Raw genomic sequence first — 25,749 nt, 5'->3', positions numbered from 1 at the left:
TTTTGCTATGAATCCATCTGGTTGCACCATATAGATACACTCATCCAGATTTCCATTAAGGAACGCGGTTTTTACATCCATTTGCCAAATCTCGTAATCGAGATGAGCCGCAATGGATAAGAGAATCCGAATGGACTTAAGCATGGCTACTGGCGAAAAAGTTTCCTCATAATCGATCCCTTCTTTCTGAGTATACCCTTTCGCAACAAGCCTAGCTTTGAAGGTATGCACCTTCCCGTCCGCCCCTCTTTTCTTCTTATAGATCCACTTGCACCCAATGGGTTTAATCCCTTCAGGTGGTTCTACAAGATCCCAGACCCGATTAGAGTACATAGACTCCATCTCTGATTTCATAGCCTTTTGCCAAAGTTCCACATCTTTATCTTGAAGTGCCTCATTGTAGTTACAGGGTTCAGCATGTTGATCATCAGGGATCATTTCAAAAAACTCTCCCAACAACGTATACCGACTGGGTGGAACAGTAACCCTCCCACTACGACGAGGTACCAATGTGTCAATAGGTGCCTCTACAAATATCTCTTGTGGCATTTCCTCCTGCACTATTGGTGGTAAAGAAGTTTGTGCCAGTCTCTCTCCTCTCAATTCTTCTAGAACAATTTTACTTCTGGGTTTGTGGTCTATCACATAGTCCTCTTCTAAGAACCGGGCATTAGTGCTAACAATGACCTTCTTATCCGCAGGACTATAAAACAGTCCACCTCTCGTTCCTCTAGGGTACCCCACAAACAAGCAAACTTCTGTTCTCGATTCCAACTTATCTGCGTTCCCATTCAGCACATGTGCTGGACTACCCCAAACCCGAACATGCTGGAGACTAGGTTTGCGCCCAATCCATAGTTCTGTGGGTGTAGATGGTACTGACTTAGATGGTACCAAGTTAAGAATATACGCTGCTGTTTCTAGTGCATGTCCCCAAAACGAAATTCGTAAATCTGAATAACTCATCATTGATCTTACCATATCCATAAGAGTCCTATTCCTTCTCTCTGCTACACCATTTTGTTGTGGCATACCTGGAGCTGACAATTGGGATGTAATCCCTTCAGCTGACAAGTAGTCCCTAAACTCTCCCAAGAGGTATTCACTACCACGATCAGATCGTAGTGTCTTGAGACATTTTCCCAAACGCTTTTCCGTTTCCGCCCTATACTCCCTGAATTTCTCAAAGCATTCGGACTTACGGTGCATCAAATAAATGTATCCATACCTTGAGTAATCGTCAATAAAAGTGACAAAGTACTCAAAACCACCTCTAGCTTGGATATTCATAGGCCCACACAAATCAGAGTGAACCAATTCTAACGGCTCTTTGGCTCTATATCCTTTTGCTGAAAAAGGCCTTTTGGTCATCTTACCTTCCAAACATGATTCACAGACTGGAAGTTCCTTAACTTCTAATGAACCTAAAGGTCCATCTCTAACCAGTCTAGAAATCCTATTCAGATTAATATGACCAAGACGTAAGTGCTAAAGATACGTTTGGTTCAATTTCGAAGGCTCTTTTCTCTTGCATGGTAAATTATTAGTGTTATTCAATTCATGCAGTTGCACTGTAGGAAATATAGGATTTATAATGTAGAGATCATCCACCAATGAACCAGAACAGATAAAACGTTTATTTAACTTAATAACCACAGAGTCACTAAAATAAACCAAATATCCATCCTTTATTAACTTAGAAACTGAAACCAAGTTTCTTCTAATAGTAGGAACATAAAGACAATCTCTCAAAATTAAACTCCTATTACTACTAAAATTTAAAAAAATATTTCCTACTGCAACTGCTGCCACTCTCGTAGCATTTCCCATATGTACATAAATCTCCCCATCACTGAGTCTTCTGGTTTCCTGGAACCCCTGCAATGAATTGCAAACATGATTAGTGGCTCCCGTATCTACACACCAGGTACTGGTAGATAACACAGTTAAACATGATTCAACAACTAGTGAAAAAGATTTACCTTGTTTGTTCACTTTATTGAGAAAAAACCGGACATTCCTTCTTTCAGTGTCCTTTCTGCTTGCAGTGAAAATACTTGCCCGTAGGCTTTTTCACTCCACCTTGAGGCGCATGAACTGCCTCCACAACCTTTTTCTGAGACTTATTCTGCTTCTTCTTGCCTTTCGGCTTAGAAGTAGAAGCCTTCTCAGCCACTAGCACTGATGGTGGTTTCTTCGCAACCAAAAGACCCTCAGCTGCTTGGAGTTCCTTAAGAAGTTCCGCCAAAGATAAATGCATTTTGTTCATAGAATAAGTCAGGCGAAACTGCTTAAAACTCTCAGACTGCAGTGAGTTGAGAACGAAATCGATCTGGGTTTCCCCATCAATTTCAGCTCCAAGGATCTCTAGTTCATTAAGAAGAGCTATCATCTTTAGAACATGATCCCTAACCGGGGTCCCTTCAACATGGGTGATGCTCACCAATTCTTTCATAGCAACTAGCCTTGCTGCCTGATTCTGATCCCCAAACATTTCTTTGAGGTTCAGCATCATATCAGAAGCAGTTTCCATAGCTTGATGCTGATGTTGCAATATATTCGACATAGAAGCCAAAATATAACACCGCGCCATCTCATCAGCCTTAACCCAATCTTTATAAGGCTTTGCTTCCTGTTCTGTGGCATTTTCTTCAGGTATAGGAGGGCACGCCGTAGTAAGCACATATTTGTGGCCCTCAGCAGTTAACACAATATTCAAGTTTCTTTTCCAGTCAACATAGTTTGGTCCAGTAAGTTTATTTTCTTTGAGAATAATGGCAAGTGGATTGAAAGAGCCCATTTTTGAATCTGAGAATCAAATAACATAACAATCAATTATAAAGGGCAATAAAAATTTTGAATTTCATTTTAATATTGGTTCCCTCTACCACATGTTAAAAGAAAAACATTGGCAACCCTACACACCGTGAAGAGCATGCCTCGATGGGAAGTCTCTACTCTTTATCATTCGTGTAGATAGGCACAATCTTTTAATTTTACTATCTAGACACTATACCGTGCCAAGCAAAATTAAATAGCCAATATAACTTCGGTCCTATAAATAATAATAGTGACTCAGATGGTGAGGATATTATTATTTACAGCTAAGTGTATACCATTACCTAGCCCCATGACCCATTGTTCCGTTATGAATTACCTCAGATGGTGTCGTAATTCACACAACAATCATCATAGACCTATCCTTTAAGGAAGTCTGTACCGATGATGGCATAATTAATTTTGCCCGATGGGGGTGAAGGTTCTAAAACCATCACACAAAATTAATTACATCATCTACATACTAGTAATGGAGACCGTGGGATTTATAAAAATAAACTCCCTCTCCCACTTAGTTATTTAAAAAAAAATTTGTGAGGGTTATCAAAAATTTTAATTTTGCAAAAAAACGTGATCTAGGTCAAAAGCCATATATTATCATGTTGTCCCAATATGGTAAACTATCACATATGCAAACAATCATAGAAACATGCATAAACATGATTTAGGAAACATAATAAAATATGCATCCCAACTATTATGGTCAAAGATGCAATCCTTGAGCAACAAGGAATCCTTCCAAACTTGAAATCCTTAAGCAATAAGAAGTCCTTCCAAACTTGAAATCCTTCGGCTATACTTGTGTAGAAGACTTAGATAGTTTGAATCAATCAAGAAAACCAAAATCCAACCGTGCTTAGGCAAAAAATTTCGGATTTAACATATTCCCGCGTAAACTGCACAGCCTTCAGTATTTTGGCCATATCTTCTTCATCTGACCTCCAATTGAAGTGATTCAAATTGGGTTGGATTCGAAATTCAATTATCTACAACTTTCGTGAAGAACAGATTTTCTGATTCCAATGTTTACTGGGTCGAAATAGCCCTGCAATCAGACCCTACGAATTTGGAAAAAAACTGTTGCGAGCCAAATAACTTGAATCTTTTGTATCTACTATCTTTGATCTCCGAATAACCGTCGAATGCTATTAGAATTGAAGAAACATACAAATATCGATCTTATGCCTCAATTGGAGTTCACATGCTACGTTAATTATTACAACCACGAAAAATAATCGTGGTACCCAATAAATAACAATAACCACGAAAAAATTATCGTGGGATCCAATCACATAAAACCAATAAAAATCATGTGACCATAATAGCTGGGTAAGAACGCTGCAAAACAAGGGTTAGCACAGTTCTACGTTCTACCCTCTATAACCTACGGACAACATGGCCTGTTTAATCCATACGCGTGATTACAGCCTGCTCTGATACCACTGTTGGGAAACCGAATCCCCAAGACCCAGTAATGACGCGTACAGATTAGACAACAAAAATTGTAAAACCCTATAAAGCGGAATTAGGGTTCTACCTCAACTCCCTGCGACACGAACGCTGGTTGAACTTGTTATAGCACGTCTTGCTATAAACCACGGATACTGCTCGACCGTACCTTACGATCTTCTATCGTATTCCCTGCACGTCTAGAACACGAACCAAATGTGGACTCTTTCGTGATCTGTTTGCTCTCTCTAAGCTTGCTTCTATTTACTGAATAATAGAAAAACATCCATCATGACCTAAAGAGCATAACGTGTATATATAGGGCTACGATAGGGACCTAAGGAGTAATAAGTCTGGGCTCCCAGTGTAAATAAGAAAACTTAATCCCACCAGGATTCTATTTCTTATTTCACTAATTATAATTCACCCCACTACAGAATTATAATTGCACTCCTGTCCTTATCTCAATTATATTACGAGCTCCATGATATTAAATACTCATTAATCTCCCCACGTTAAGATTACAGATATCCGTTGATTAAAATAAATTACTAACACCATCAACAACCCGAGTCATTCATGTTGTAGTTCTCCATGTGTCAGTGCAAAAAAATCAAGGTTATCAGAAATTGATGTATGGTTTTACATTTTATGGCTTTTTGTTTTTCCTCAATGTCGTGTAATAATCGTCACGGGTTAAACAATCGAATTAGATCCTTACGCCTATGGGGAGTGCTGGAAAAATATGCATCCGGCCCTCGATCTAGCGCTACTGGTTCAACAACTACTTTTGCCCGAGGGATCTAGAGCTACTGGTTGAAAATAATAGGGAATCGTTATACTGCTTACATTCTTATTCTCAAATGAAGATTTGCTTCATAGTCAAAAAAAAATGAAGATTTGCTTAATTTAACCATAAGTTGTGGGGAAGGAAAAATTCTACAGCTCCAATTACTATTGAGTTTGGTTTTGGGCAAAGACTTGAGGCTGTCCAAGCAATTGGAACCTGACTTTCTATTACTTGACTTGCTATATAGGAAATAAAACTTGAATTACTACTAATACAATTAAACTTTAGTTACTAATATCAACAATTTGAAAAGGATAAGATTTTCCATTGCCAAATACATGACTTCCATTGAGTTTTACTACCAGATTCAATTTCCATTCCCAAATAAAATTTTCCTATTCAGCTTAATTTCTCACATTTTTATTTTTATTTTTATTTTTCTAGTATACAACTTATTTTTTCTGGCAAACCATTTTATTTAATAGATTCTTAGTTTTTTTTTTATTCTTCTAAGTTCTAACTGAGATAGGAAATTTTACTTAGATTGAACGTTTTTTACGGTAACGAGGAAATAATTGTTGTGCCCAAAATATGTTACTCATCATACAAGGAAATGATTTAAAACTAGCATCTTGCCCATTTGATATACAAGGACAGACAAAATATCAATGTGCATTAGTGGGTCGGCTAGTATGGCTCTTGAATTTATTTTCTTTTCTCTCTAAAAAGTTAGAAAAATTCCGAAACTATGAAAAAAAACAAAGAAAAAAGATTGTCGGTTTCAGGCAAAATAAATGAGTATATTTTTGTTTTGTTGTTGATTGAACTTAGCTGTCTTTTCAAACAAGGGTAGAATAATGAATAAATTTTTAAAAAAAATTTAGAAAATTCCCCACTTGATGTAAAATTCCCTAAATTAAAAAGTGATTTTGTGCGCAAGTATTTAGGTTTTTTTGGTCTCTTTTTTCTCTTCCAATTTTTATGCAGTTTTCACTGGCCCAAAAGCGGCGCCACCCAGTTCGAGCAGGTGCCCCGTTCCCTAATCCCTAGCCAAACGAGCCACCCGTTTCCTTTTAACCACCGCCGCAGACGGCGGTGCCCGGTTTGAAAGCTCTGGTCTTTCGACAGCAAGACTACTCTCTCTCTCTCTCTCTCAAAATAGCGACCACCATACCAGTAAAACGGAGCGCAGTCTTTCTTTGTACTTTTGAGACTAGCGTTTCGCCTCGACCAGTGAGGTCCAAGTGGGTCTCCAATCAGAACCACCAAATTTCATCGGCTTGCGATCGAAGGCAAGTTCCGTTGCTTGCTTTTTTACCGGGGGCGTAATCGGTAGAAAGCTTATGCACGCAGAAGAGTCTTATAGCCCCACAACAAAGGGGAATATCGGTTTTAGTAGTTCCTTTAAGACCATATATAATAATACTCACACAGCGACAATCTCCCTTTACGCTCGTAAGATGCCATCAATGGACCCTGCCGGAAGCGAAGGTTCCAATGGCGGCCCCAAAGCCGACTTCTTCGCCAGGTCTCATACACTTTCCATCCATATCTGATTTTTGTCATTCTATTTGTGCGTGTGTATGCATTATAGTACTATTACTAATACGTATTTTAATACACTCACAGGAAGCAAAGGATTGCGCAGCAGAGAAAATCCCTCCCTATTGCTTCAGGTACTTCTTTTTCCTAATGTTTTGATTTGATGCTGGTGAAAACTTGTATTGGTTACTGCTCTAGTTATCGTCGTCTTTCCAATTCCACTGTTCCTTTCAATTGTTATTCTAGTTTGTTTTTATATATATTTTTCATGTGATTAAATACAACATATCAACCCCTTTTGTGCTCAATTTTTTGTTTAGATCATCTACAGCCCTTTACTCCAAATTTCACTTAGAATAGAAGCTTTATTTGATATGAAGCACTAGGCAAGCCAGATTCAGGCATAAAGCTTGGGTAAAAGCTTCAAATCTGGTGGAGCAGTAAATTTGAAAGCCACAAAGTAGTCTTGGAAATTTTGATTAAGTGTCTCATGATGTGGGTAACAAAAATGGAAGAGTTAAACTGATTTCTATATGAGCTTGAGTAATCATAGAGAAGGATTTGGGAGGTTTTACGAGAATTAAAAAATGGTTAAAGATTTTTTTTTGGTCAAATGGAAAATAATTCAAGATTTGAGTAAGGGCTACAAATGCTAATCGTTCTGAATTCGAAGTTACATATCCAGTTTTGAAAAAAGTTAGTCTGAGGTGTTTCCCTGTGGTTGAGGCATTTTTTCGGGGGAATTAGAGGAGATTCAGGCCGTGGTTTTTAATCTTTTAACGATTAATTTCCAAAATCTGCTTACAGATGTTTTATTTTCGCAAAAAGCTAAGGCTTGGAAAAAGTTTCGAGGGCATCTCTATTGACCTGCTGTGGACAGATAGTCGTTCCCTCCTATTGGATCTTTGTGGTGTTTTTGTCATTGCATAGTTTTCCCCTGGCAAAAACTAGGCTGTCCAATTTGTTAACATAGTGGTGTATTTTTTGTTTCTAGTCGAGACATTGGAGGGATGTCATTGCACCTGTCTCTAATATGCAACTGCCTTAATAATACTAGGAAGCATGAGTATTGAAGTGTCATTTTATATAGGTAATATAATAATTGACAAAAGGTTGGTTCCTGTGATGCCATATCATCTCCCAGCACTCCTTGGAACTGATAATAATCTTTAGCTTTCCTTGTTTCACTCAGATTGAGTACAACCTCTTTACTTAATGGAGGAACATATAAATGAAATTTGGGTACCATCAAATATGTAATCACATGATATGCTGGCCATTTTTGGTTGAACAAAATCAAAGACATCCTGTGAGAAGGATCTCATTTCCCGTAACATTTATTCAAGATTCTATCTTATGGTATTTTAATGTAATAATTCAAGTTCCTGGAATTTTTATTTTAGAAACCTTCATGTAATCTATTATTCATACTTTTGCTTACATTGGCAATGGAATACAAAAGGAATAATGGAGGTAAAATTGTACGTGTTGCATGCTTGTAAATTTGTCCTCTTTCTTATGGTTTCTAATCTTGATGATTTCCTAGTTGAAAAATGACTCATGGATGAGGTCAGGAGTCACGACATTCTTATAATTGTTGGTGAAACTGGAAGTGGAAAAACAACACGTAAGTTCTTGTTTTTTGGCCCTATGAATGTGTGGTTATTAGTTTTTATTTCCTTTCTATTTGGGCTATTTGGTCTTATGGGCTCTGAGGGTTTGAAGAAAGTTTCCAGTGGAGTATATGTATGGTGTTTCATATTGTTATGCATCATATATGTTCTTTGGTACTTGGTAGATTGAAATATGTTTTTTTTTTTTTTTTTTTTTGCGTATTCCTGTCCTAAATTATTGCATATTTCTTCAAATGCCCCAACAATGCACTGTGAATGTGTGATTAAGTTGTATGCAATAGTTAGTGGGTGTCTTCATGTGATAGTTTGTTTTTTAGTGGTAACTGGTAAATGAGCATTAATAAAAAGAGAAAACAGTTCAAGCGTTATTCAGAGTAAGACAAGGAAAAAGACTAGCTCATTAATAGACCTCTCAGTGTAGACTGTAGAAGTGCATTTCACTTGAGAAAGTGAAGACAGCTGAGGAATGGCTCCTTCGAGATACTGTTAGCCTTTTGTTTTGAAGAAAGAATCGCGTTGATCCTAACTTGACTGCCTAGCGATCTAATTCAATTCATAGACATGTATACTCGGTAACATGTTCATAATTCAGCTCTGGTTTATGTCTCGTTTTTTACGTCAAGTGGGACTTATATTTCCCCTTTGCCTTGATTTAGTTTCTATGCAATGACCTTCAACTCCTCCAAATGGTAAATTTGCTCACTAAAATAAAATTGGGTGATGAAAGGATCTATCCAAAACTACCATGAAGCTCTTCTCTATTCTAGATTCCCCCCATACGCTGGGCAAAAGGGAAAAAATGTTAACTTTACTCACCTTGTATTTTGCCTCTGCACACCTTATCTTCATCTAATCTTCTTCTTTTATATGTTGGCTATTACTTTGGGTAGAGTTGCCACAATATCTATTTAATGCGGGATTCTGCCGTGATGGGAAAATCATCGGGATCACTCAACCTAGACGTGTTGCCGCTGTTAGTGTTGCAAAACGGGTAGCTGAGGAATGTGGTGTTGAAATGGGCCAAAGAGTTGGGTATTCCATTAGATTTGATGACATGACTTCCAGTTCCACACGGATCAAATACATGACAGATGGGTTGTCATTGAGGTAAAAATCCACGACTTCATCGCATTAGTTTGTTTTAGTTCAATGGTTGCATGTTTTGGAAAAGTGTTTCATACTTTTTTTTGGCTTCTTGATTTGTCACTTCACTTTGGAGGTGCTTTTAAATGGCAGCAAAAGTATGTGCCTACATTGTCCAAGCTGGTACGATTATGTTGGAGATTATGGGTCCAATGTGAGTGCATAACTAAAGGGCTTCAAGCTCAAATAAGTCACTTTCGGTGAAATGGATTTCACCACTAAGGAGAGCAAGTTTAAGAATGTAAGAGGAACAGGGGATTTTAGTACAATTAGAGCAATGGTGGTGTGTGATGTGACAACATAGCCCCCGTGGTGTGTTTAGTGTTAGACTTGTCCCACATCGCTCATCTAAGCCACCTAAGCTTGGTTAATAAAATCTAGAGGCTACTCCACCTATTGCCAATTGGTTTTAGGTTGGAACCTTCCAAGAAATCTAACATGGTATCAGAGCTAGGTCTTGGGTGGCCTCACCTCTCGTGGGAAAGTCTCTGTCATCTTTGTCGCCCGAGTCAGTCAGTCAGCTCCTGGTCTGTCACCTCCACGTGCATCTGGGCTGCACGCGAGGGGGAGTGTTAGACTTGTCCCACATCGCTCATCTAAGCCATCTAAGCTTGGTTAATAAAATCTAGAGGCTACTCCACCTATTGCCAATTGGTTTTAGGTTGGAACCCTCCAAGAAATCTAACATTTAGTCCCACGACGCAGTTTGCATAGGGATCTTCATGTCTTCCAATTATGGTGTCGGAGTTTCCGATTTTGTTTTAAAGCAGTCGTGAACTGATTATAGGGTTGCTTACTAACTGGAGCTTTTCATGATATCATTTTGGTAAAAACTAATGTAAGGTTCACTATGCTTGCAGGGAAGCATTATTGGACAAATATCTATCTAAGTACTCTGTTATTATTGTTGATGAGGCTCATGAGAGAACTGTTGACACTGATGTCTTGCTGGGCATACTGAAAAGTGTACAGAAAGCTAGGTCGGGACCCATCAATCAACTCCCTAATATCGATCACACAAAGGCAAACAATGGAGTGGTGATAGACGAAGAAAATGATTCTCAACGTGCTCGTAGTCTCAATCGATGCCGAGGCCTAAAGCTCAGTCCCTTGAAGTTAATCATCATGTCTGCCAGTCTGGATGCACGTGGTTTTTCTGAGTACTTTGGTGGTGCAAGAGCTGTTCATGTTCAAGGGCGACAGTTTCCTGTTGATATATTCTACACTAAAGCTCCTGAGATAGATTACCTTGATGCCACTTTAATAACTATATTTCAGGTTGTTCATTGAGCCTCTCTAGTAACCCAGTATTATATTTCATTTTGGGTGAATTGTAAATTTATTGAAAAAAATAGTCTTAAAAAAGCCAATGCAAGCATACCTTCTGTAAACAATGTCTCCACTAAGAAGCTGAGGCCTTTTGAGAATATAAATAATAAAGTTGCTCATCTCTCTAACATCTTAAGCTTTTAAATGAGTTGGTGGTTAACAATCTAACATGGTATCAGAGCTTGGTTTTCGGAGTCTTTTGGACAAGACTCTATGTCATTGATGGTTGGTTCCCCTTGTTGTCGTATGTGTTGAATTGTTTGTTTACCTCACCACGTGCGAGTGAGGGGTTGCACGTACGGTAGAGCGTTAGAGCTTGTCCCACATTGGTTAAATATAACCTTCAAACCTAGCATATGAGCTTGGGCGGCTTCTCCACTCATTACCAATTGGTTTTAGGTTGCAACCCTTCAAGAAATCTAATATGGTATCAGAGCAGGCAATTAATCATGTGTTCGAACCTTACCGCCTACCTGATGATTAAAATTTACTCGTGTTTAGCCCGCTTATGGGGGGAGAGCTTGGCTACACGCGAGGGGGCGTGTTGAGAATTTAAATAATAAAGTTGCTTATCTCTCTAATAGCTTAAGTTTATAGATGAGTTGGTGGTTAACAATCTAATAAGGCCAAATCTTATGCGGGATTTGGAAGAGGCTACAAATCATGTTGTTTAGGGGAGTTTGTTTTACAGAAGAAAATCAGAAACTCCTAATACAAATATCAAACAGATCTTGTCTAGGACAGTGGAATATGGTATATAGCTATCTTGATCTTGCTTGAGTCCTACCTTGAGCTGAATACACTACAGAGGTTTGGTTCCTTCTTCTTTGTTGTCTGTGTGGTGGTTTCTTTAAAGGCTCTTTTGGATATTTTGTTCCTGCCATTCCTTTTTATTTTCATCATCCCCTTTCTTTTGACATGGGAGGACTCAATTTTCCAGTTATTCTTCAAGTATGTCTCAAGGGCCTTCTTTTTATTTTTTTGATAAGTAATTTATTAACAAAAAGGCATTAAGGGAATGCCGCCCATATACAAGAGAGGCCAAATACAAGGGCCTTCTGAAAACTATATATATCTTGGTCTTGACTTAAATCAAGTTGGCTGTGCAATTGTTTTGTTACTAGACATTGTTTATCATCATTAAATTCAATGTTATAACTTTATTTGCTCAATTTTCATATTGGTAGATACATTTGGAAGAGGGTGCTGGTGATGTACTTGTGTTCCTTACTGGCCAAGAGGAGATTGAATCGGTCGAGAGGCTTGTCCTAGAAAAACTTCAACAGTTACCTGAAGAAAAACGGAAGTTAAAAGTTTTGCCTATATACTCATCTCTTCCATCTGAAAAGCAGATGCAGGTCTTCATGCCAGCTCCAATTGGATTTCGCAAGGTAGATTTTTCATTCATGTTTGAGTTCTTTTCAGTCGTGTATGATCTGGATGCTTTTGGTTATGTATGTTTTCGGACAAGTATTATTGACATTAATATTTGGTTCCTTTTACACTGTGATTTTGGATAAAAAAAAAACTAGTAATGACTATTTTTTATGGCTGTCCTGATTGACTATGTTTTTGGGACATGAATATTTGTTCCCAGGAGTGTCCTCTCTTGGTTGAAGCAGATTATTTAAGAATGACTTTACTTAGGCTGCAGAGGTCCACACTTTCATAAGAAATGCTGCACAATGTCGTCCAAATTGACATATTGTTATGTGCCATATGATTTGAAATTTTGTAAAGCATGCCTATTATTCTTGTCTGAAGCTATATATACGAACATGGTTGATGAAAAAAGAATGAGATATAAAACATTATTCCTAACTGAAGCACGTGAATATCAACAGCGGCAATACCCTTAATTAGCTGATGCACGTCAAGTAAACTGACAAGAGTTATACTGGACTATGACTTTGGTGAGTGGTACAATCTACTTACCTCACACCTGTGGTTAGCTTGTATGCTATTTGAAGCTTAATAAAGAGTTAAAAAGGTACAGGCAAGTGCATCAGAAACATGGTTTCTGTTGAATTCTGTGGAAGTTTCACAGGTGTATCTACTGGATAGATCACTGACTGTTGTTATATGATGTCCCTGGAGATGCTGTCATGTACTTCACGGTTCATTTAATCCTCTAAGATGTCGATTCATGTGTATGATTGATGTTTCTGTTGAGATATATTGCTGCAGTCCTGTTAAATGTGATGCAGTAGATATAGAGTATTTGTGTCGTTCTGGCATCATCTAGTGGTAGAAAAGTCTTGAGTCTATAAAAATAGGTGTGTGAGTCCTTCATGTGGTAGTTTTTGATGAATTAATATATTGATTCTAGAGCTAGAGCTCTTTATTCCGTAGTATTGGGATTATCTCTCTCTTATTGATTCTTACAATTGAATTGGTTTGCATCATTATGTTCCGCTGTTTAGTATTGGACCGCTTTTGCTTTTCGATTTTCATAGTTCTTTTGGCAGTAATTTTGAAGAGGCTACACATTCCCTTCTGTTATTCACTTAAAGGTGCTGAGTGCACTTGCATTTTGGTCCATCATTTTATTGTGCTTATGCACTGTTCTAACAATATTAATATCCTCATATTTTCTGTTTAGGTAATACTAGCAACCAATATTGCTGAGACATCTGTAACTATACCTGGAATTAAGTATGTGATCGATCCTGGATTGGTGAAAGCACGCACCTACTCTGCTCGTACAGGAATGGAATCGTTGGTTGTTGTTCCAACTTCAAAAGCACAGGCTCTTCAAAGGAGGTAGGGAGCACAGCACGCTGGGTTCTATATGCATGGCTAAATCCACCAGTTTTTGTTCTTATTTCATTTCTTAGTGTTAGTGATTTTGTTATTCCTCCCCTGTTTTTTCTTACTTGCTTTTTTTTTTATAGACCAACGGCAAATGGGTTTTTCACTTCTGCCTGCAATGTTTTATCACAGTGGACGTGCAGGCCATGAAGGACCTGGCAAGTGCTTCCGCCTCTATCCGGAGAGGGAATTCGAGAAACTCAGTGATTCCACAGTTCCAGAGATCAAGCGTTGCAACCTCTCAAAAGTCGTTTTGCAACTTAAGGCTCTTGGTGTTGATATTATTGGCTTCGACTTCATGGAAAAACCGTTAAGGTAGACAAAATAAGATAATGTGTTTGTTTATCACTTTGCTCAGCGTTGCAGGTTTGGCCATTGGTTCATGTACTTTAATGACTCCTGATTGTGTTTACTTTGCTGAGCCCAATTTAATTTTTAGGGGTCCTCATCATATTTGCTTATTCACTCTATATCTTTGTATCCTTGATTGTCCGCCTCTCTTTTTTTTCCAAGAAAGTAATGACAAATACGATTTAGAACCCTCTATTCTTTACTGTAGGAAGCTCTTCTGGGGTTATTAGTATGGGGTTTTGCTGCCTAAAAATTAGTGCAGGAAATTAGCTTTTAAGGTTGAGCACGTGTGTCTCTGAGAGAGAGAGAGAGAGAGAGAGAGAGAGAGAGAGAGAGAGAGAGAGAGAGAGAGAGATCTTCATACTATCATTCTAGGGGCCCACCTGTACTTGGTACGACCACATCCCTGAAGTGTCAATCCCGATTTGGAGCAAGGGTCTCCTCCCCCCAATATTCTATCAGTGTATGAAGGCACGTCCAGTTTAGTATGGCGTGTAAAGGCGGCGGCAAACTTCTTATAGTATTGAGAGAGAGAGAGAGAGAGAGAGAGAGAGAGAGAGAGAGAGAGAGAGAGAGAGAGAGAGAGAGAGAGAGAGAGAGAGAGAGAGAGAGAGCTGAATTTTGCATCCGTCCGTGCCAAAAGAAAAGGAGAGAAAAATCACTTTGGCATTAGCCTGAGAGTTACACGTCACACAATCTTCAATACTCGAAAAACTGCTCTGCGCTATGTACCAGAAAACTATTGGCATTTAACATTTACTGAATTTTATAAGCTATTCTTGCTGAATTTGATTATTGTATACCTTGGAGAAATTTATCACCATTAATTTTATCTTTGAGCAGGGAAGCTGTTATCAAATCATTGGAGTTTCTGGCCTTGCTAGGTGCTCTAACAGAAGAATCCAGATTGTCAAAACCAGTTGGACATCAAATGGCCCGGCTGCCGTTAGATCCAACTCATGCCAAGGCACTGATCTTGGCTAGTCAGTTTAATTGCTTGGAAGAAATGTTAATAACTGTCGCAATGCTCTCAGTGGAATCTATTTTCTATGTGCCTCGTGAGAAGCTAGAGGAGGTAGCAGTTGATAATTTGTTTCAAATGCATGTCACTTGTGTTCTTGCAGCTGTTAGGTTTTACATAAAGAGTGTGTGTGTGTGAGAGAGAGAGAAATGTTAATAACTGTCACAATGCTCTCAGTGGAATCTATTTTCTATGTGCCTCGTGAGAAGCTAGAGGAGGTAGCAGTTGATAATTTGTTTCAAATGCATGTCACTTGTGTTCTTGCAGCTGTTAGGTTTTACATAAAGTAAGTGTGTGTGTGTGTGTGTGTGTGTGAGCTTAATTTGGAAATCAAGCCTTTCCAAACTGGTTTTCCCCCTTTTGGCCAGGCTCGGACTGCAGCAAAGTGCTTCTCAAGTCTGGAGGGAGACCATCTGACATTGATTAATGTATACCGTGCTTCTGATGAGTTATTTGAGAAGAGCAAGATAGGAAACAACAGAGAAAAAGCTGAAAAAAACATGAGAAAATGGTGCAAAGAAAATTTCATCAATAGCCGCTCCGTAAGGCAAGCTCGAGACATTCACAGGCAAGCTACATCCTCTTTTTTGGGTTTCAAGCCAAAATATGACTGGTTTCCTGTTTGTTTCAATTTTAAAGTTATTAATTTGACTTTTGATTTTTTGGGGATGCACTCGCCCATCGTCTAAACGTTTTCACCTAGAGAGTATCTCCAATGCAGATGCGGATGGGTCAATTCTTTATCTTTTGTTGCTTCAATGTACTTGCGAAATGAGTTGCCAGCTTTTGGCAATGCTATACTTTGTGCCGTTTATGACATATAAAATGTGGCATGCCAACTTTCCTCTCTTTCTCACGTAATGGGGCTCACATGCTGTTTGAATTGGGGATTTCTTGAAGAAACTAAATGAATTGCATTTCTAGCCATGGAGTAAGGTTGCTAAAATTTGGCAATTTAAGTTCTGTAGCTGTAGCATTCCAAAATTTAGTTTGACATGTTATTTTAGGCGTTTTGCATTGGAGATGCTCGTATTTAATCCATGAGAGACTTTCTGATATATGATAGTCTCTCAGATGTGCATTCCTAGTTTTAATCCCTTGTGCTTTGTTTCAGGCAAATTCGGGAAAATGTTGAACAGATGGGTCTGCATGTTGCTTCTTGTGGAGACGATATGCTTCAATTTCGTCGTTGCCTTGCTGCTGCATTTTTCCTCAATGCAGCTTTGAAGCAGCCTGATGGTACATACAGGTACCTAGTGCAATACTTTTCTCATAGCAGGTGCTTCTGGGTTACTGCTAGAACTACTTTCGAAAGGATAGCGTATATTCTTTCCTGTTATTTCCAAATGCTGATTCCCTTGCCCACCTTTACTAGCAAACCTTGAGGTTGTTTTGGAGATGAAATCCAAGGTGGTTTAGGATTCTATATTTGGGATTTAATCAGATGCTAAATTTTTTTGGGAGAGATTTGGCAAATAGATTCTGCATCACATTAGCGTATGGGAGTATCATCTGAGAAATAGATTTTTGATGTGGATTTCTGCAAAGTTCGCTTCCTGGTTTGTGTGGAACTGTGAGAAAACAGAAATTATTTGGTGGTGGGTGGAGGTGGCGGTAATTTCATTAAAAGTTTTCCGAAGTGCGTAAAGGAATCGGAGAAGGGGAATGATTTTTGTTCTCCACATTTTTTGTAAATGCACTCAAAAGTTGTCTTTTAGTGCTTCAATTACCCACAATAAAATAGCTAAAAGACAAAATTATGAGTGCACTTATAAAAAAGTAGAGTGCAAAAATCATTTAACATCGGAGAATCACTTTTGGTTTTGGATAATCCCTTCAAAAAATCTATGCCAAACATCTCAAAATGTATGTGGGAGAATCAATTATTCTCCCAAAAATAATGTCCTCAATTTTATATTTGTATCTTGCTTTTGCTATTTATTTGGAAATGGTCTTCCTCTCCCCTTTGTAAGACATCTCACATTTCACTTTAAATGGCAGGGTTTTTTCAAGTGGTCAGTCGGTGCAGATCCACCCTTCTTCTGTGTTATTCAGGACAAAACCAGACTGCTTAATTTTTGATGAACTAGTACGTACAAATCATAATTACATTCGAAATGTGTCTAGAGTTGACTACTTGTGGTTACCTGAGCTGGCTCCTCAATACTACACATTGAAGGAGTAGAAAGTCATGGCATCAATATTGAAGGTGAGAATGACTTGTTTTTGTCGTTCTGTATTTTCGAGGTTGCAATTTCGTGTCTTCTTTGCTACGATGACGCCATTCACGTTGTCTCAAGTTACCTGCATAAGTAATTGCAGGCATGGGGTAGCATGGACTATTTTGGCTCTCTGAGCATAAAGATACAGACTTTGATGGATAGTCCCTAATCGTTTTATTCAGGTTTCACTGATTGTGTGAGGCGACTTGGTGTGGTTCTGTTTTCAGAATCAAACAGAACCAGTCTTTGGCACAATTATTCAGAAAACTTGTTTGGTTTGATGGGGTTTAAAACTCTTAACAAGAACAGTTTTGGAAAAGAACCGACTTTTACGAAAACACGAAAAAGATGTTTTCTAATTCTCAAAAACCAACTTCGCGCTAAAATAAGTACACTATAGATGAGTGTTTGTTTGTAAATTTTTCTTGTCTCGTCTCCTTCAAACCTTTATATCTTCAGGTTTGATGTAGATATTGATTGCTTTGTTGGAGGGGACTTGTTCAACTGCATCTGATTCTTGGAAAGGGGTCTAAAAGGTTGATAAGCCTGCCAAGTATTTGCAGGTGCATGTTTGTTTTGTGGCAAGGAGTTTCCAGGAAAGGTGATCTGTTCTCAAGCCAACATTCTTAGCCCCATTTATTGAAAGGCTCTATTTCAATCTGAAAACAAAGCTGGAGTGAGGTTATGGCAGCCATTTTTCGGCGTTGGCTGTGTCTCTTCAACGGTATTTTCGTGTACAAATATATGCACTGTAATGCACTTTCGATTTGATAATGTAGTCTAGTTAGGTATGGTCAATTGTGCTTGCGGGGGTGCGGTTCTTTGAGTTCTTTAGTTGCTTCACAGTCTTGCTTTTGGCAAGCTCTTTAGTCTTTCACAATGTTAAGGGAAGTGGAGAGGATGAAGGGGAGGGAAAGGCTGGGGCCTGTTTGGTTACATTGCTTAAAGGTACTCCCTCCGTCCCTTTATTATAGTCCAGTATTTCATTTTGGGCTGTCCCTTAATAAGTGTCCATTTGGTAAAGTTAGTGAGTAAAAATTGGTACATTGTTTATTTTGTCCCTAAAAGTAGATTCCATTTTGAAAAGTTAGTGAGTAAAAAGTGTAATGATGATGGGTAAGTAGGAAAAGTGGAGGAAAAAGTTGATGTGAAAGGTATAATGATGATGTTTTTTTAATAAGTTGGAGTTAAGAAGTAGGACATTTAAAAAGGGACGGATGGAGTAATTTGTTTGTTGTTTATCCATACGAAATTGGAGTAACAAATAAGCGATGTTAACTTAAGGGGATTTCCGTATTTCTCGTATTTGGATTCTTTTGGGCTGTATTTACCTTTTTGACCATTGATTTGTGTAATGAAAGAAGAATGGTAAGTGGTAATATTGGATTTATGCTTTAACCATACAGGTATAGGCAAGATACTTTTGGGGTTTGTTTCCTCTTAAGGTATTAGGTTCAAAACCTTTCATGCGATATACATTCAGGACTCCCGCTAGCGAACGGGTGGAATTGCTCGATTGGTTGTAAGATTTGTCAAGGTGCGTATAAACTGGTCCGAACACCGGAGTTATAAAATTTAATAGCAGTCGCTCAGAATGCAAGCAACACGTGGAACGTGAATTCATTTCCGTCCGACATGCTCGACCGAGTCACCGACTACAGCATGGAAGATTCTATTTCCATGCCCCGTTTGCTGTCTCCAGTGATTCCTCATCATTTGCCTCTCTTTTTTGGAAGTCGAGTGAAATTGACTCGAATGGAAAAATGTGAACAATTCTTTTCCATCTAATAATGCCCAACTTTCCACTCTCCACATTGGAGGAATCTCTGTTAAAATCTCCACACCCCCTCCCATGTTCTCTCTCCACCCCTCCCCATGTTATCCCTCTCCCTCAATTTAAATAAATACAAAAGCACAATGTTAAGAATTTAGAATTGGAGGTTTGTGGAGGCTCATTACCTTTTATGTAGTATTGATAGATAGATAAATTGAAGTGTCCCCCCTCCCACCCCTGCAAAAAAAAAAAAAGAAGATAAATTGAACAAAGAGTTAAATATATGAAGAATTTAATTAAATCTGATTCACGTAAATGAAAAATTTACACAACAAATGCTGGGATTTTTGTCTCACGTTTTCAATTTTTATGGTAGTCTTCTGTCCTCCCAATGTCAATTTCGGAATTAAGTTACCGAAGTATTTTAATTGGTAGAAGGACGTTTTCATAAAATCTATGGGACGGCAAATGACATTTTGAAAATATTACTGGAGTACATAAAATGAAAGAGTTATAGTTGAGATAATATGTTATGAGGACAATATGATCGCGATTTTATTTTAAAATTCTTTTAGTCTTTTTTAGGTCCTTCAGATAGTGATGTATGAGTCGAAATATACTGAATATTGGATTCGGTAAGATCTAAAAATGAACCAATAAACCTCCTTCATTTATTTTATTTCACCCTATGGTGACAAACGAATTGAAAAAGATTGAATACATGATTCGGGTAAGATCTAAAAATGAATCAGTAAACTTTATTTATTTATTTCACCCTTCTAATAATTATTCAAATAAATCTGAGACTTTGTTTGGTTTACATTTTAAAAAGTAATTTTTGAGAGTTTGAGTGATAATGAGTGAAGAGAGATAGAGAGAAAAATTTATTGAAAACTGTGCCGAGAGTTAAAAGTAACTCTCAAAATGTTAAACCAAACGAAGTGATAAAGATTCTTCTTCTTCCTTTCTCCCACTCTCTCACAATGCAATTGCATCCACAAAATAATGTAAAGTAGTACTCCCTCCGTCCCTTATTTATAGTCCGGTATTCCATTTTAGGCTGTCCCTTAATAAGTGTCCATTTTGTAAAGTTAGTGGGTAAAAATTGGTGAATTATCTATTTTGTCCCTAAAAGTAGATTCCATTTTAAAAAATAAGTGAGTAAAAGTGTAATGATGATGGGTAAATAGGAAAAGTGGAGGAAAAAGTTGATGTGAAAGGTATAATGATGATGTCTTTTTAATAAGTTGGAATTACGAAGCAGGACACTTAAAAAGGGACGGAGGGAGTAACATCAATTCTCCCTCACTTTAGGGGAAAAGAAAAGAAAAACCCATAAATTCTACCCCTGTAAAATACTCCACCACTACTAGGTACGTACCTGGAAATTGTAAAGTTGACGTGCCAATAGCGCATTTGTTCATAGTTGGAGTACCATCAATCATCAGCTTTCACATCCTCACTCACTCACTCACTCTCTCTCTCTCTCTCTCTCTCTCTTGTTCACCAGATCCCGATCCAGAAGAAGCTAAGGTAACGAAACCCTAGACCTAGATCTCTTATTACATGCTCGATTTATGGAATGTGTGATTGCTCGCCTCTCACATTTGGGATTTCATTTTCATGCTAAGTAGTTTATTTCTCTCTAAACTAATCTCTGGTGCTACCGATGATTTTCGATGCCAATGCATTTCCCGTTTTCTTAAATTCTTGTGGCTTTTTATTGCTTAATCTGTGAAAAAAACCCAACAAATTTTGTGAATGTATATACTTGTCTCCAACCCTTTGATCGTTTTCTCACTTAAACTCAAAATTCAAGTGAAAGCACTTTCATATTCTCAACTCCACCCCTCGAATCGAACTTATATCAGAGTTTTGGTTGAGTTTTTACTCGAGTCGAGGGAGACTCAGGTCCGTACTCATATTTTAGAAGGCTATTTTTGCCTCTCAATTTTACAACTGTGCCATTAATGAAGCTTTTACTCAAATTTATGGTTAGATTCGAGTTTTGAGCAAAAGTATAGGTGAAGGCTGGAGATGCTCGTACTTGTGCATCTACATGTTGTAGAGATCGATGTTGAAATTCAACTTTTTTCTTGGAAGTGTTTTCCCTTAGCATCGTTTTTGTTCTCTAGGGGAAGGGATGGGTTCAATTGGGTATATCTTTAGATTGTAGATTATGTTTCTTTTGTAGGAGACTTGTTTTGATGTCCTCTATATCATCTACGGGTGCTTGAGAAATGTATCAGATCGATTCTTTTTAGGGAGTAGATATGATTGCAACTTAAAAAATGTAAGGCGAAGGGATGTTTTGTGAAAGGATACAACAAGGACCTATTAATGAAATACAGGATCAACGAGCATTTTACCAAATTTGATTGTATTCAATGGAGGGAGAAACGTTGTACATAGTTGGTTCATTGAAAGAAGGAAAAGCTATCAACCTATATTAGCAGCTCACATTTTCATGGTAGAGATTCAAGGCTAGAGAAATTGGACATTTTGAGCTTTGTTCGGGCTTGGTGAGGCTTGAACTCGACAGTTATGGTGGAGCTTATCTAACACAGTTTTCATGTCTTAGAATCAAAAGTGAGATGCGGAAATGTTGTGCCTTATGTTGAGTATTTCCTTTCTTTTTAGTAGCTTTTTTCCGGAGTCGATTATGGCAGTTGAATCAATTAAAGGAGCTTTGTAAGGTTTGGGAATCAAGCTTCCTATACGGCTGGACAGGCTAGGTTGACATAAGTTTTCTCTCAAACAGGAAATAGAGTTCTTAATGTGCCAGTGTGATGGTGTTTCACGTGCCACTATCCCATGGATTGCAATCCACAATCTCTGCTATTGCACACACTGGTATGGTTTGTATATGCAGTCCGGCAGTTTATATCCCAACTTCCTTTAGGTTTACTTGGACTGGTCTGTCAACTGGTGACCTTAGTACTGTTAGCACTGCTTTCAACTAGGGTTTGCTGGCACTACCTACGAGAAGCCATAGAGGCTGGATTTTTTGTCATGCAACGAATTTGTCTGAGCCAAAGACCAAGCTGTCGTCTATCTCGCCTTTGTGTGAGGCCAGCAAATATACATGCCATGGTAAGGTTGTCAAAACGCCAAGACATGATGAACTGTTGTCAATAAGCAAGAATGCTAATGTTCTGTTTTTGCAAAATGAGTTCATTGAAGTGAATCCTAACCTAGTTCTCGTGATCATGCTTGTCTGTTGTTCCTGATTCTAGTTTCTAGCTTCTCAATTGACTTCTTTCAACGTTTATTTCCCTACTTGTACTCCTTCCTTCGTTGATTCTGTGTACTATACATTACGTTTGTGTAACCTACTTTATACTGTGAGCAGGGTAAAGTTTCTGTATTTGGCACATGAATCAGTGCGTCATGAAGAACTGCAGCTATGTTCTTGGTCCGAAATGGAAGCACTTTTTCGTGTCATAGCACTTGCTTATAAATTCATCTACACAGTCGTCTTTCCAACGGAAGTGGCAAGCCATGTGCGACGAGTTTAGCCAATTCCCGACCCTCATAACTTACTTGAGGGAAACATGGTTTAAGGCCGTACAAAGAGCGGTTTGTTTCAGCATGGACAGATACATGTATGTATCTTGGAAGCAATTAAAGTCAAAGTTATAATCACTTTATAACTTTACTATTTCAATTTTGTGTATTTCACTACTACACTAAGGAATACTTTTTGATACTTTCCTATTTAAACACAGTGCATTATTCTATTATAGGGCACAGTCTGCACATGCGAGGCTAAAGCTATATTTGGGGGATACTATGTCATCGCGACAAACATCTTTTGATAAAATAGAAAATATGTTAATTGAAAAATCAGTTCGGGGAAATTAAGAACGATGGAGAAATTAAGAAGTCATTCGAGAAATCTATGAACATTCCACGCCACAAACAATTACGTGACGACATTTTTGATCAAGTATGGTGTCGTAGTTCATTAGAGGCAATGAAGTTCATATATGTTCAGCTAGAAAGCGCTTTAGAAGTATCCCCCACATAGCCGGCTATTGCAACTGTACGATCAAAATCACACGCGGATTGTCATGCATACACGATCTTGCATATTATCGTTCCATTTCCACTCCAGTTCCGCTATGGAGTATCCACGCTGATTAGATTAGGTTATCTATGCACGCAAACGAGTTTAATGACAAGGGAACACGACCAGATAGGACATCTCAGGTTGTTGAGATATTAGATGAAATGGATCCGTGTATGCGAGAGCATATCATAGGCAAGTTTATCAATATGACAGATCCATCTCATAGCACAGTTCGACCTCCATCGTACAACACAGAACATAGAGGTCGACCTGTAGGTAGAGATGAGCAAAGTACACGTCGCATACCTTCTTTTTCAGAAACATCCACTTCAGGATCAAGGACTGCAACATCGCAAGTGAGAGGGAGAGGGAGACGTGGGAGGGGGTCGGGGGTTCGCAACACTCAACCAACCCATTCTCAATCTTTAGTTCCACCCATCCCTGATCGCTACATTCAGCGATTACCTCAGGCTTATCAGCGTTATATTTCCCACACTGTTGACGTCAAAGGTGACGGTCATTGTGGATTCAGGGCGATAACTGCACAAATTGGGTATAGTGAAAATGATTGGAATCGAGTACGAGAGGAGCTTATTGAATAGATTTGACAAAATTATGCTCTATACAGTGTGATTTATCCAGCACATGATTGGGCAAACCATCTACTACACTACTAGATTGCTTTGAGCCTAGGGCACCAATGGCACATTGGATGGAGTCGATGACTTTGGGAGTTGTCATCGCAACAGGGTACAATCTTGTACTGCATACATTTGAGGTGAATGCTATCAGTTATTTTACTCACTTGCCATTGAGGTCCCCTCAAGTTCCAATTGAAGACCACCGGGAAATTGCTATTGCCCGTTTTGACTATCACTTCGTGCAAGTTTTCTTAGAACCTCATTACCCTGTTCCCCCTTTCCCTACATGGTGGTGGGAGCATGTATCGAACGAAGCTACAGGATGGGCTGCTAGTTATGGAACACGTATGCAATTGTGGTACGAAGTAATGGGTACAAGCGCGCTAGAAGCAGAATTTGGAGGAAATATTAATTAGAATTTATGTTTTTATGTATTTTCATGTATTGACAATATGTACTCAATTTTATTTAAATTTATTATTTTTAATTAGAAGTTATTTTTATTATTCATTATTAAGACAAATTGATTAACTAATTAAAATAATATAAATTTCTTAAATATAAATTCAATTTTAATTGAAAATATAATTTGAGTTAACCAAATTAAAATTAAAGAGTGGTGCTTAAATAAATAAAGAGTTGCCCAATTTTAAATTTAAACTCAAATTTGAGTAGAAACTCCTCGAATCACAAACATCTCACCACTTTATTAAATTTGAGTAAAAATATGAGTAAAAGACGCTTTCATGCTTCTGTACTAGCACCGGCACGCGTATTATGTTACCCTAAAAATCACGTGTAATTTATTCCCAGTTTGGTTTCCATTTGCTATTAGTTGTACAGACAGTGGGCCTGTTTGGATACCCCATTTTCAGCTTTTCCATTTCTACTACTTTTGGGTTTTGGGTGTTTGGCAACCCAAAGCCAAACCTCATTCTGAGAAAATGACTTCTCAAATTTTGAGAAAAGAAGCAAAAACCAAGAATTAGCTCCAGAGCCCCTTTTCCCATTTTGCCTTTTACTATTTTCCATTGAATTACCAAAATACCCATTTCATTTAACACTATTTTTACATTTGTTAACACAATATAATAAGGTCAAGGGCAACTTGGTAAAAAATCAATCCATAATTCATTTTCATCATTCATCTACCAAACACTTCTATTGTTCCAAAATACATTTTGCACATATTTCCCAAACACTCCTTCATACTCCAAAACACATTATGACCATAATCCAAAAAGTCAAAAAGCCAAAAAGCTAAAAATGAAAAGCCAAAAAGTAGGCTCCCAAACACCCCCAGTATGTGCTTCAGAATTCGGACACAAACATGTTTGAAAGTGTTCGATGCATGTGAACCAACCGCGAGTCAAGTAACTATTCTTAAATCGGGACAGTTCCAGGAACACCTAAAAAAACACCCTAAATCTCAATCTCATAGTTCCCAATCAAATTTTTATTATCTGAACCGTTAAATGTGTGCAGAATGTGATTTTTTAAGGGTGCCCGTGAGAAATTAGCAAAAAATATGACCGGAAAGTGCTTGTTTTGAGAAGTTTTTAATTGAATTGTTCATCAAATATGAGCTAAAAATTGCTCAGATCAAAGCCCTTTCCGATCATTTTTTTTTCCTGAGTTCTCGCTGGTACCCTTAAAATCACGTTCTGATCACATTGAGCGGCTCGGATCATCAAAATCTGATTGGAATTATGAGATGTTTTTTTTAAATGTTTTTATAGGTGTCCCCGGCATAAACTTTAATTTTGAATAATTTGTAAAAATAGATAATCATTAGTTTTAAAATAGCATGTTTGGTTAATATGCAGTAGGAAATTGATTTTGACAGTCCAGTTATATCCACTAGCAATCCACTTTATGTCTTGGTCATGTGAAATTGCAAAACAAAAAGTAAAATGCCACTAGCTAAAACTTGAGTACCAAAATCACATCCCTAGCATCCCAAATTCAAATTAACTATAACCTGCAGCGTTCAAATAACGTATACTTCTCCAATCATATTCTTGGGACAGAAATCTAGTTTATCAAATAATTGGCAAATAAATGGACGGAGTTAACTCTTTAGTTTCCTAGGAGTACGTCCAATCATGCTTTTGTTTTTCAAGGCACAAACA

General features: G+C 38.0%; 3 protein-coding genes across 3 annotated transcripts; 2 read left to right on the top strand and 1 right to left on the bottom strand.

Annotated features, from left to right (window-relative positions):
- Window positions 1–2,026: 2,026 nt before the first annotated feature.
- LOC131299689 (uncharacterized) lies at window positions 2,027–2,825 on the bottom strand. Its single transcript, XM_058325268.1, has one exon. It carries the CDS (start codon window positions 2,798–2,800, stop codon window positions 2,027–2,029), a length of 774 nt encoding a protein of 257 aa, XP_058181251.1. The 5' UTR covers window positions 2,801–2,825.
- Window positions 2,826–6,106: 3,281 nt separating this feature from the next.
- Window positions 6,107–17,930, top strand: LOC131301333 (pre-mRNA-splicing factor ATP-dependent RNA helicase DEAH10-like). Its single transcript, XM_058327556.1, has 13 exons — window positions 6,107–6,605; window positions 6,707–6,753; window positions 8,166–8,246; window positions 9,144–9,360; window positions 10,257–10,674; window positions 11,913–12,116; window positions 13,328–13,488; window positions 13,669–13,851; window positions 14,731–14,962; window positions 15,277–15,476; window positions 16,023–16,157; window positions 16,910–17,117; window positions 17,601–17,930. The coding sequence occupies exons 3-12, from the start codon at window positions 8,180–8,182 to the stop codon at window positions 17,091–17,093; spliced, it is 2,001 nt and encodes a 666-aa protein (XP_058183539.1). The 5' UTR covers window positions 6,107–6,605; window positions 6,707–6,753; window positions 8,166–8,179; the 3' UTR covers window positions 17,094–17,117; window positions 17,601–17,930.
- A 2,267-nt stretch (window positions 17,931–20,197) lies between these two features.
- On the top strand, window positions 20,198–24,140 carry LOC131301332 (uncharacterized). The gene is made up of 2 exons (XM_058327555.1): window positions 20,198–20,437; window positions 22,257–24,140. The coding sequence occupies exon 2, from the start codon at window positions 23,063–23,065 to the stop codon at window positions 23,576–23,578; it is 516 nt and encodes a 171-aa protein (XP_058183538.1). The 5' UTR covers window positions 20,198–20,437; window positions 22,257–23,062; the 3' UTR covers window positions 23,579–24,140.
- The last annotated feature ends 1,609 nt before the right edge of the window (window positions 24,141–25,749 follow it).

The sequence above is a fragment of the Rhododendron vialii genome, chromosome 9a, assembly GCF_030253575.1.
Source record: "Rhododendron vialii isolate Sample 1 chromosome 9a, ASM3025357v1".
NCBI lineage: Eukaryota > Viridiplantae > Streptophyta > Magnoliopsida > Ericales > Ericaceae > Rhododendron > Rhododendron vialii.
The sequence above is the reverse complement of the archived record's forward strand: the minus strand, read 5'-3'. Positions and strand labels throughout refer to the sequence as shown.

Bases quoted from the DNA above. Each gene is read 5' to 3' on its own strand.
- LOC131299689 (XM_058325268.1), bottom strand. From the start codon at position 2,800: ATGGGCTCTTTCAATCCACTTGCCATTATTCTCAAAGAAAATAAACTT.
- LOC131301333 (XM_058327556.1), top strand. From the start codon at position 8,180: ATGGATGAGGTCAGGAGTCACGACATTCTTATAATTGTTGGTGAAACT. The intron at 9,361-10,256 runs GTAAAAATCCAC...CTATGCTTGCAG, and splicing joins ACAGATGGGTTGTCATTGAG to GGAAGCATTATTGGACAAAT. The intron at 14,963-15,276 runs GTAGCAGTTGAT...CCTTTTGGCCAG, and splicing joins CTCGTGAGAAGCTAGAGGAG to GCTCGGACTGCAGCAAAGTG.
- LOC131301332 (XM_058327555.1), top strand. From the start codon at position 23,063: ATGCACGCAAACGAGTTTAATGACAAGGGAACACGACCAGATAGGACA.